This window comes from Populus alba, chromosome 10 (genome assembly GCF_005239225.2).
Source record: "Populus alba chromosome 10, ASM523922v2, whole genome shotgun sequence".
Lineage (NCBI taxonomy): Eukaryota > Viridiplantae > Streptophyta > Magnoliopsida > Malpighiales > Salicaceae > Populus > Populus alba.
In genome coordinates this window covers 5378985-5391532 of record NC_133293.1, presented here as the reverse complement: position 1 = coordinate 5391532, position 12548 = coordinate 5378985, and the positions used below count along the sequence as shown (strand labels likewise).

At 29.5% G+C, this 12548-nt stretch overlaps 1 protein-coding gene across 1 annotated transcript; it reads left to right on the top strand.

Annotated features, from left to right (window-relative positions):
* Positions 1–9322: 9322 nt before the first annotated feature.
* Positions 9323–10930, top strand: LOC118044853 (uncharacterized). Its single transcript, XM_035053336.2, has 2 exons — positions 9323–9937; positions 10291–10930. The coding sequence occupies exons 1-2, from the start codon at positions 9399–9401 to the stop codon at positions 10697–10699; spliced, it is 948 nt and encodes a 315-aa protein (XP_034909227.1). The 5' UTR covers positions 9323–9398; the 3' UTR covers positions 10700–10930.
* Positions 10931–12548: the final 1618 nt, after the last annotated feature.

Genomic DNA, 12548 nt, shown 5'->3' with positions numbered 1-12548 from the left:
TTAAATTAATTTTTAGTTTTTTTAGATTGTTATGATATGTAAATATCAAAAATAAATTTTAAAAAATATATAACAAATATTATTTTGATGTATTAAAAAATAATATTTACTACATTTCCAAATATATCCTAAACTCACTTTAGTTTACTAGGTAAATAGTGTGATTAATGTGGTTTAGGCTCTCGTTACCAATGTATTTAAAGAAAATTAAGTGGGAGTTGACCTGATGTGACTCAGTTGATTTGGTGGGTGCACATATAATTCGATTGATTTAATTTAATTTTTTTTAAGAAAAAATTCAAAAATGCTATCAATTTAATATATATATATTGAAACGACAACATTATAAATTGACTTGAGTTAAACTAAGTTGGTCCATCCAATTTATGATTTGTCTAGTTAGATTTAATAACTTTATTTTTTAAAATATTTTTATTTAATAATGCCATTATAAAAATAAACATTCACAAGAAAGACAAAGAATAAAATTATGGAGGATATGTGTATTTTTTTTAATTGAAATTATCTTTTTTGATTCATGTAGTATTCTTTTTATTTTAACGGCAAAACATTTTTTTATGCATAGTTTGTTGAATAAAAAGCAACAACAATCATAAAATTTTTTTTTTAAAAAAATCAAGCTTCATATTTCACTACAGTCTAAGAAACATTGCACCGTGGATTGGAAGAGTATAATGATGATTTTACACTTTTCATATAAAATAAAAGGAACTTGTTATTTGGGGTAATAAGTTATTTTCTGCATAATTTACTGGTTATTATCAGAGTGACAGGGAACAACTTGATCTTTTTTTTAGCACAATATAATTACTAAATTACTATTAAAAACAAAGTTTTATTTAACTAGTTTCTAGGGGCTTTTTTTATTGTCCATGGTTTAAAGCATTGTCAAATAACTAAATTATTTTTAAAAACAAAATTTATTTAGCTAGTGTCTAGGAGATTTTCCATATTTTCATCATAGCTTTTTTTTTTTTTTTGTTATAATCAAGTGTTCTGAGGGGTAATTTGGTATTTTAATAAATATAATACAATTAAAAAACCAAAAGTGATTGTTGCGTGTGACACGATGGCAAGACATCGGCTTTTGTGATTGCAATGGGAGCAATGCATCAAGCTCTATAAAGTGGTGGTGTACATGTAAGCGGACGACAAACAATGTGGCTTTGATAAACTATTTTTCTTTCCTCTTTTCTTGCCTTGAATTTCACACTTGCCCTTTTAAAAATAAAATGTGTAATATAAATTTATATTTGTATCAATTTTGTTTTTTATTCTTTTGATTGTAATTTGTTTTGATTTTAATGCTTTTTGAAGTTGAATTTGTTTTTCATTTTCATTCCTTGGCATTTGATTTCAATTGTTTTTTTTTTAATTATTTTCTTGTTTGATTTTTTTTTCAATTTCATTCCTTGATATTTGGATGATTGAGAATTTTACTTCATGATTTTCTCATGTTTGCCTTCTATTTGGTAATCTCAATCTCATAACCTGAATCACAAGTTTTGAAGATTATCCCAATTTGACTTCAATCTTTTTTAGGTTTTTTATTTTTATTTCATTGATATTAGGTTATTAGACCTTAAGCTTCGTTACTTTTTCACTTTCCATTCTTTGAAGTTATCCAGATCTAATGTACCAAGTTGTAGGTTAGTCGAGTTAACCTAAGTTGATTTAAGCTTTTTTATATATTTTTAATTGATTTTCTCGATTTTGCCTGTCATTATTTGGTTCACTTAAGAGTTGACCTCCATTGTTTTATTCAATTTCTTTTATACATGGTTATCCTGGTCTCATGATTAAGCTGCAAATTTAGCATACTGACTTAAGTCGAGTTTTTTTTTGTCTTTTTTAAAATTGTTTTTTTCAGTTTGTCTGTTAGCGTTTGATTTCTAGTACTTGAGCTTTAAATAAAAACTCATCTAATAAAAAAACCTGAAATAATTCTCAATATTTCATATATGATTGAAGGAAAAAAAAAGTGATTCATGTGATGAAATCATGTAAAAACAATCTCTCTCTCTCTCTCTCTCTATATATATATATATATATATATATATATATATATATAAGTTTATTTTCATTAAATATCCATGTGAAAATTTTTATTTTATTTTTTTACACATCATGTATATAATAATTGAGAAATAATTGTTAGCATTCCTATAAAAGTTTAATATTATTTAATAACTATAATAAAATTCACCAATAATTTAAATATAATGTTAAGTGTTTTATTTATAGTGCATTCCAATCAAAATATAAAATAAAAATCTTAGGGGAAAAAACCATAGAAATAATGCAAGTGCTTGGAATAAAGAAGTTGGACTAGAGAACCTAGCCCTCCTAAAAATAAATGGTCTAACGTGCATGGGTTTGTAAGACTAGGCCTATATGTGCTTGACCCTTTTTTTTTTTTTTCTTATGTTTAGCTGCTCAGCCTTTTAAAAAAAAAAGAAGCAAACAATATGTATTTATTGGACCAAATTTTGGCTACCATATAGATGTCTGAAAAAGTTGAGCCATGGTTTTTTGGACTAAAAAATATATTTTCACTTAAAAACACCTAGCAAACGCACTATGAATCTCATTAAACAAATTTATAACCTCAAAACTCTCCTTAATCTATTCAAAAAACACAAAATTAAGTAAAAAAAAAAAGACCATTCCTTAATTATGACTACCTCTTATTGCAAGATGAAAACTAAAAAACACCTCAATGAAATTCCTCTAATTAAGAGAAACTTAGTGGCATTAAGATTAACTATTTTTGTAGTTGAAATGTGGTCAACCAATCCATTTCTCTCTCCTTCCTTATTTTCTAATTACTTTCTCACTTGTCTCAAATTTTAGAGACTAAAACATAAAATAAATAAAGTTCATGACTAAGACGTGAAAGCCTCAAAAAACAAGACCCAAAAAAAAAAGAAAAACAAATTAAGGACCAAAGTGAATAATTTTGTGCCTCATGAACAATAAAAAAGTTAAAAAAAAAAGAGAGAAAAGGTCTGCCTCTGTATTTCTTTTTAAAACTTTTATTTTTTCGTCGACAAAACCAAACACTAATTTGCAAATTTGATTATACCAATCAAATATGAAATAGTTTTTACATCACAAACATGATATAACATGCTAGTCAAAAGAAATTTTCACATGAAACTGTTGTTGTCGATTTTTGGACCCCGATATAAACAAAAAAAAAAGAAGAGAAAATACAAAAAAAAAAAAAAAAGATGTTGGAAGAAAAAAAAATATATCAGTGAGAAGAATATACCAATTATTATTATTATTATTATTATTATTATTATATTTTGTTTTATTTTATTTTATTTTTTTATCAAGTTAGACTATAATCCAGGTTTTTACATACTATGTCTAGTATTCAAAATTATATGTAAAGACAACACAATAAAACAAAGAATTTAAAATTTTTTTACTTTAAACTGTATCTTTTGCTATATATAAACTATTTACTTCAAATTGTATAAATTTCTTATTGAGTTTAAAAACTATAACCATTATTGTTACTTGTTTTTTTTTTTTACCTCACAAAAAAATCAAGAAAAAAAATAAACAAATACAAGAGGATACAAATAAAAAAAGACCATAAAATTGACCAAGTTGATGATGATGGATCAAAAGGACAAGTGAAAAAGTTGAAGGACTAGAATGTATAATATTATCAAAATTAGCGACCCAATTCTAATTGACAAAAGACCCATTTGGTGAAAATATTTTTATTTGAGGTAAAGAAATACAATTTGGATGAGTAAGGACTCAATGAGGATTTTGAAAGGCTTAATTAATTTTATTGAGGATTTGATTGCAAGAAAAATCAGTTTTATGGAGTCAATTTGACTTTAATTGAAAGAAATTAAAGTTGGGGAGACTGAAATTGATGGGAAGTTTAATTGGTCAAATCAGGGGCTTAATTGTAAAAAATCAAAAGTTTGATAATAAATTAGGAGTTTGATTAAAGAAATCAAAACCAATGACCAAATCGTAAAAGGTTCGAGACTTTAAGGGTTTAAATTGACTAAAGTAGGGTCTAAATTGAAGAAACTTTAAAGTTTGATGGTTAATTATGAGTCTAAATGCACAAATCAAAAATGAATGGCCAAGATGAAAATGACGCTAAACTCTGGGGTTGATGATTGAGTTTTACAGGGGTTAAATTGCATGAAATTAAGAGTTTGAAAGACAAATAAAGGTGTAATTAAAAGCAATTGGAAGAACAATGACTAAAATGAAATCTGTCAGATCCCAAATTTAAAACCCTAATTTCTAGGGGTTTAACCCCAGACAATGCATCATTTAGCCTCTATTCATCTTCTTCTTTTACAGCTCATGATGATCAAGTTGACACCTTCTAAGAGCTTGTTGTGGTGTTCTAGATCACCAAATGACATGCGTTCTTTTTTTTGCAAATGAAAGAGCCCCTCTACAACTTTATTTTCATGAAATTAGATGTTTACATCCAAATTCTTACATGGAAGTCCCTAACATCTTATCCCTAATTAGTTGTTACTCAATTTTTAAATTCTGGGCTGATTGAGTTGAACCTTTAAGCGAATGAATGTGGAGCTACAAACCTCCAAATTGAATAAGGTTGAATCAAAACAAAAGATATGTGCCACCTTTACCACCTTCAGGTGGTATTCAACGATGATGACGTTAGAGTTGCTCCTAGAAGGTTCTTATCAAGGGGTATGAATCGTTCCATCAAAATTAAAAGGTGGAGAATGCATGCCTTTATCTCTAAGCAAAGGAAAACCACCTAGGCCAAAACCACAATTGCAAAAACCATTGAAGGACACATGTTTTGACTGTGAAATTTTATCTAGAACTCTCTCATTTTGATAAAAAAAGCTCAACTTTGATCAATCTTTGATGAAATCCATTAAAAACCCTAGGAAAAAACTTATAAATACCCTTGGAAATTCAAGCTAAAATGAGGGGAAGGATAAGAAGAAAAAAAGAAGAGAAATACTAAGAAAATACCCTAATTATGAAGATTTATGAGCCTAGCATAAGGGTTTCTTCATCTTTGAAAGGCAACAAGTTTGCAGAATCAAAACTTTACAAAGAAAAACAAAGAAGGGCAGTAGCTGTTCTAGAGGTTTGAAGGTACATTTCTTAACCTAAAAGTGGAGTCCATGTGGTTTGTTTGATTTGATTTTGATTGTCATTTGGTTTGTGTTTATGTTTACATGTATGAAAATCTGTTTGGAATGTTTTAAAAGTAGGGAAATGCTTTTATTTTTTGTTCTAGTTTTTTATTCTATGGTTTGATGTTGTTCTCTAAAGCCTTCTAGTTAAGTTAGTTTTTGATAAAATAGTATTTTTATTTTCTTAATTTTGTTAATGCATTTATAAGCCATGTTATTAATCCTGGATTTATAAGGCTTTGGTCATGATCAAAACATGTTTTAAAATCATTTTTTAATGCAAATTGCATGGATAAGCTTGTTGTTTTTATTTGCTAGTTTTGGAAAATAGGATTTCATGCATGTTTTTCATGATTTGTTATTTTTTATTGTTTGTTTTTATTCAAATGTATATGACTATGACAATGTGATTTGTGTAATTAAAAAAAGATTCAGTTTTGAGGATTGGTACGCATTTCTGGGTTTGGCAGTAGGCTGATGCATTTCTGGGCAAAATTTGGGTTGGTGTTCTTCATGTTCTTCACAAGAACATTGCCTTAGTTACAAGTTTTTGACCTATTTTATTTCATTTCTTTGCATCTTCACAATCGTATGGCATCATTAGACAATAATCTAGGGTCTTCATGCATTAAAAACATGCTTTTAAGTGTTTTAATCTTAGGGTTTTGGTTTCAGACTGAAACCATTTTTTGATGAAATCGTGTTGATTTAATGATAATCAAAGCAAATTGACCCTTGATCCTTTATCTATGCTTGATTGTGAACAAAATCTTGCCTTTTATTGCTTGAAATCTGGTCTGGTTTATGTTTATGTTGCTGAGTTTGAATTTAAATATTCTTCATGTTCTTTGTTTTCTTGATGTTTGATATGTTTTTGTAAGAAATTTCTATGATCTTCATGTTTTCTTAGTTTTGATTTTATTTTGGTTTAAAACTCTGTTTTGATTTAGTTTTCTGTTTAACCTTGTTTTATGGTTCAACCTATGGTTGGATTGATGTTTTCGGGGTAGACCTGGTCGGGTTACTTGGTAAAGACCTATTTGGTTTGCTAATATTTTTGTGAAAGAGTTTTTAGCCTAAGGGGTTGTTTGGCAAACACACTCTATGATTTATTTGTACTTCTTTGTTTTTTTTTTTTTTAATAAAACTGGGTTTTGCCAAATAGATCCCAAATAAATTCCATAAAATTTTAAGACCAATTTAAAATTATTTATTCACACCTTTTTCCAACACTTTCATTTAATATCAAGATCGTATACTTATACTGTAAAATGTGAGTATAGTATTAAAATACTCGTTTTCCACCAAAATAAAAAAAAAAAGGTAAAAAATTAAAAAAAATATATTCTCATTTAAAAAACATATAAATGTGTTTTTTTTGTGTGCATATGACCAAGTCTTTTATAATAAGAATAAATCATATTTAAAAAATATATATGGTTAGTTTTAGCATTTTCTTTTTTATATATAAAAATATATTGGCATGTATTTTGGATTTAATAATTAGTTTATTAAATCAATGAGAACTTGATCAATATTTCAATAACCACCTTAAAATTTTTCATGTGAATTAATGGTCAACATTCTGGTATAAATATTGAACTTACAAGCAGACTAGTATTTAAATACCAGAAGTTGGTCAAAAAATTCTTAGAATTATTCAGAATATTCACCAATTTTAATTGTGAGTGTTTTTCACCACAATATACAAATCGTGGAAAACCTTTTCGCCTTTCAGGATAGATAAACCATTTGAGGGCATCTACATGGATCATTTCTATAAGAATTTATCTAAGTATACGAGCCCTTAATAAATTCAAAATATTAGATTTATTTGTAAGAGAAAATTTTTATCCTGAGTCATAGGACTGATCATCGGTTATAAACTCATCAAAACGTTTAAACCATATGAAAACCACACAATACAGCTTACCTCATGTAAATTGTGCTAAGAGTACTAATACCTTCCCTAGCCATAACCAAACTTGTACACTAAAATTTCTAATAAGACCAATATACTCGGATTTTCTAGTGATCCTGAACCAAACAATTAGATAGCCATTCCTTGACGTCACTCATCTATGTACGACAACCATTAAAAATATCTTAGAAAACTATAATAAAAATATTTGTCTAGGCTACATGTCAATTGTCAAGTTCAAAAAAAGCATTATAAGAGTAAATCATACATCTTTAAATTGTATTCCATTTATAAAAATAAAAATTTTGTTAATTCCATATCAGCTAACACAAATCAATCTCATTTTAATCTTAAAAGAATGATGTAGTTATTAATTAAGATGATATATTTCATTTATTGATTTATTGAATTCTATTTTAATTTTTTTTATTAAATCACTTTAATCATATCGCGTTGATGTAGAAGGTTTATTTTTTAAATTATTAAAAAAATAATTTTAATTGAGGTTTAAGTTAATTGAAAGACATCACTCATCATTAAATAAAAAAAATAATTTTCTTTATCCATTTCTAAGATAATATTTAGTTACTATCTTGAGACAGAAAAAAAACAAAGATAAAAGAAACAAGACAAAAAAGATGAAAATAAAATTATGTTTGATATTAATGTAAAAAATAGAATAAAATAAGAAAAAACCTACTTTACCTTTAATATACATTGTTGCCAAACTTATATATTTTAAAGGATATATATATATATATATATATATATATATATATATATATATATATATTCGATAAAACCAAGAATGACTTGACGGGTCGACTTGAAACTTGAACTAATTTGAGTTTAAGAAAAAAAAATAAAAAAAGGATTGACTTGACCTTACTTAGATAGAAACCCAAGTCAACCTGGGATAAAACACGAGTGAAAAACTTATTGATTTTTTTTTAAAATTTTTTTTTAAGCAAAACAAGGTTGCTTTGATTATTTTTTTAAAAAAATTAGGTTAGTTCAGTTGACCCTTCCGATTTGTGACCTGAACCTTGTCTTGGGTTGACTCCCGAGTCGGGTTTTTAAAATTATGATAATAATTATTTTTATCCATATATTGACTTGGATTAACCCATGTTGACCTCCCTAATATGTGACTTGGGCTTTGCCACGGTTAACTTCAAGTGGAGTTTTAAAACTATGACAATAACAACTCTTATCCTCATATTGACCCGGGTCAACTCGAGTTGACCTTCCTGATACCTGACCTAGGTTTTGTTCCAAGTTGACCCTCGAATCAAGTTTTAAAACTATGATAATAACCATTTTTATTTTTTATTGGCCCGGGTCAACTTGGGTTGACTCTCTTGACATTTGATTAGGGCCCTAGCTCAAGTTGACCTTTCTAGTCAGATTTTAAAACTATGATAATAATCATTTTTATTTTTATGTTGACCAACGTCAATGGTCAACCCTACTTATGACCCGAGTCTTGCCTGGATTGATCCCCGAATCAAATTTTAAACTATGATAATAACTAGAGGTAATTATTTTCGGTTCAGTTCGGTTTTTATAAAAAAGTAACCAAACTTAACATTTTTTTAAAAAAACCGAAACCGAACTTAAACTAGTTCAAACCGATTGGATTCGATTCGGATTGTTTTGGTTTTTTAGGACAAAAACCAGTTTGACTCGTTTTTTTTGTTTTTTTGGTTTGGGTTTGGTTTGATTTTTATCACCGAAACAGAACCAATCAATTTTTTCAAATTTTTAATTGGTTTTTTTTACGATTCGGTTTTTTCGATTATTTTTTTTTTCCTGTTTTCCTGGTTTAATCAATTTTTTGGTTTTTTTTGCTTAACCCTAATAATAACTACTTTTATTTTTAGGGTAACTCACACTCATGACCTGAGCATCACTTCAAATCAACAATCAATTTAAGTTTTAAAACTATGATAATAATTATTTTTATTTTTATATATATTAGTTAAATAAATTCTTTTCAAGAGTATTTGGAAATGTGGTTGTACCCGTATTTCTAAAAACCTTAATTTATTTTGTTTTGTTGGATCATTTAGATATATTAATTTTAAAAATAATTTTTTTAAAATAAAAAAATATTATTTTAATATATTCCAACATAAAAAACACATTAAAAAAACAAGTAATCACATTTCAAATCAGGCCGAAACCTTGCCTGTTATTTATCAACCCCTTTTCCTTAATTTTCAGCAAGACAAAATTTAAAAATCCCAAACATTTGCAGAAACTCTCCCTCTGCTCTGTTCTGTTCAATGGCAGCTTCAGCGTCACTATTATCACTGTCTTCAATATCTTTTGGAGAAAATCGTTTCAAAATCATATCTGGCCAAGTGACGACAAAGCTCTCCATTGTTACTCACAAGAAACAACCTCTTCTCAAGTCAAAGCCATCATTCTTAGCATTTCATCGTTTGGACGGTCTTCGTTTTCTTTCGTCATCTACTTCAACTAGAGCTTCTTCAAATGGGTTTTTCGATACAACCCAAGACAAGGATATTTTTCCGTCCTTTGAGCCAAAGCCTGCCAAATTTCTCTTTTGGGTCGCGTTTTGGGCGTCTCTTTCTCTTGTTTGGTTTGCAGCTTCTGGCGATGCTAATGCAGCTGTCGATTCCATCAAAGCCTCCGGCTTTGGTCTAAAGATTGCTACTGCGTTTCGTAGACTTGGCTGGCCTGATGAAGCTGTGGTCTTTGCTCTTGCTACACTTCCCGTGCTTGAGCTCCGTGGGGCTATTCCTGTTGGTTATTGGATGCAACTCAAGCCTATAATGCTCACTATCTTATCTGTTGTTGGGTTAGTTGTTTTTTTTTTTGCCATCATCATGGATGCTGATAGATAGAGTTGTTTAAAAGTAAAAAAAATGTGTTTCTTTCTTTCTACACTCACCTTAAACCCATTTGAAAAAATAATGCTGTTCGAAGTATAATTAGAGCCACATTAATTGAGTTTCATGAATAATTAATTTAGTTTGATCATTTTAATTCTTTTGTATTTCTTTTTGTTAAGTTTGGCTGATGAAATTCGTAATTTATTTATAGGCGATTAATTATGTTGTCATACATTAGTGTTCGTCAAAAGCACAATCTCTTTCAGAAAAAAAGAAATCAAGTCCAGATAATTAATGTCATTTGCGGCTTTATTTGCAGGAACATGGTTCCTGTGCCTTTCATCATACTTTACTTGAAGCCATTTGCTTCTTTCCTTGCTGGAAGGAACCAGTCAGCATCTCGGTTCCTTGACATGCTATTTGAGAATGCCAAAGAGAAATCTGGTCCTGTGAAAGAGTTTCAATGGCTTGGCCTAATGCTTTTCGTGGCTGTTCCATTCCCTGGAACAGGAGCATGGACTGGAGCCATCATAGCTTCGATTCTTGATATGCCTTTCTGGTCAGCTGTATCGGCAAATTTCTGCGGTGTTGTGTTGGCTGGCCTCCTGGTAAACTTGTTGGTGAACCTAGGTCTCAAGTATGCAACTATTACTGGTATCATCCTCTTCTTTATATCAACTTTTATGTGGAGTATCCTCCGACATATTAGCAAGTCTTCGAGCTTGTAAAGCTTGTCGAACTGATGGACCAGTTTATATATACATTTCATTCAATAGTAAGACAACAATTCTGCTTATCTATGTCTATGTTGTGTCAATTAGGACATGCCAAGATCTTACCTCCCTTGTTTCAATATTTGATTTTGTTTTGGAGGTTGCTTTCTCTTATTCTCCTGCGTCATAGAGATCTAATGTTCTCAAACTGAGAGTGAAAACCATGTGGAACTTCTTTTTTTTCTCGATCGTTATGGAGCTAATTAAATCTCAGGTAGGGAGATTGTAGTTTTCTTGAGGTTATGATCGTTCCAGTTATTTGTTTAGAAAGAATTATTGCATGAGGTCAACGTGCCTAATTTTGTTGGAAATTACATTTTCTCGTTTTTAATGAAGGGCACTGAGGAATACACTAAGTATGAGCACCTGACGATTTTTCCTAGTAACGAGTGGTTTGTGCAGCAGTAGTAGACTGCTTGGTTTGCTACCTGTTTTAAGTGCTGAGCTGTGTGAAAACGAACAACCTTAGTCTTCGATTTAATGTAAGGGTCGTCAGCAAATCTTTGACATTTAAGCAAGGAAATGACCAATTCTCATTGATTTGACGTGGAATCTTGTTTTTCTGGGTTAATATTATCATAAGCGTGTGAAAACAGTTTTACGACAACCTATCTTCACTATTCGCAGGATTCTGTGGTGAAGTTTGTCATTAGTTGTCATCTTCATGTGGTTTTGGCCGTATTTTTTTTTTCTGGTAGATGAATTTTCTTAGTTCTTTTATTAGCAGTTGATGAGTTGCTGAAAACCTTTTAAAATCTTTCCAAGACGTTATGGACTGGAAGGTGTAGGAGGTTGTGCTTGGACAACCTAAACACCTGCAAAGCAAGTCTCCTAGAAGGGTTAAAGACCTCGATGACTAAGTTAGTTTAGGTAGGAGCCTTGTGAGACTATGCATGTGTGTATTTAGATTTAGATGCAGAGAATATTCAAGTCTGAGAAAAAAAAGAATATTCTCCGGGAGTGTTGTCATGTTGAGTTTTATAGACATCTTGGGTTTAATATGACAATGAGTGCTTTGGACTTGTTGGGTCATCAAGGTTTCTATCCACCCAAATCGATGACCTTTGTTTCAGTAAAGTATTGGGCCGCATGATGCTCAAATGAAAAACCTGAATAATGCTAGTTCTAGTTGAATCCATGTGAGTTTTACACTTGAGGCCTGGATTTTCTACGAGTTTAATTTTAAGCATTGAAACATAGATTGTGTTTAAGGGATATAAACCTCGAGCCTATTAGTGTTGGATATTGTAGCATGTCCGATGCAGAACAAAAGAAAGAAAAGAAGAAGCCAAAGAAAGAGAGAAGAAGAATAAAGGTTGGAAAGGCCTCCAACTTTATAAATTTTTATTCAATTCATTAAAACTTGTCAAAATGTCAAGAAAATTATATATAAATAATGAAAACCTGATCATAATAAAATTAGACTTAAAATCTACTAACTAATAAAAGTCTAATAAAACAACATAAACTAAGTACAATAATAAAAATAAATAAAATTTAATAACTTGGGCTTGGATGAGCCTAATCTTTCCATCCAATAACATAAGGGTTTAATTTTCGGGGTTTAGGCTATTTTCGGTCATTATAGATCATTCAGACGTGTAAACAAAGTCTTAGAATTGATGTCTCCATCAACTCTCTCAAGATTGGAAGAACTTGACCTTGTCAGTATATGTTAAGATGGCTCCAATAATACTCTAAAAAATCATGATTAAGCTGTTATAATGTCTCTTTGATAATTAAAGTACAGTATGAATTTGATCATTTAACTCATGTATTAAGATTCGTTGAAGTTCATCATCCT

Bases quoted from the DNA above. Each gene is read 5' to 3' on its own strand.
- LOC118044853 (XM_035053336.2), top strand. From the start codon at position 9,399: ATGGCAGCTTCAGCGTCACTATTATCACTGTCTTCAATATCTTTTGGA. The intron at 9,938-10,290 runs GTTAGTTGTTTT...CTTTATTTGCAG, and splicing joins ACTATCTTATCTGTTGTTGG to GAACATGGTTCCTGTGCCTT.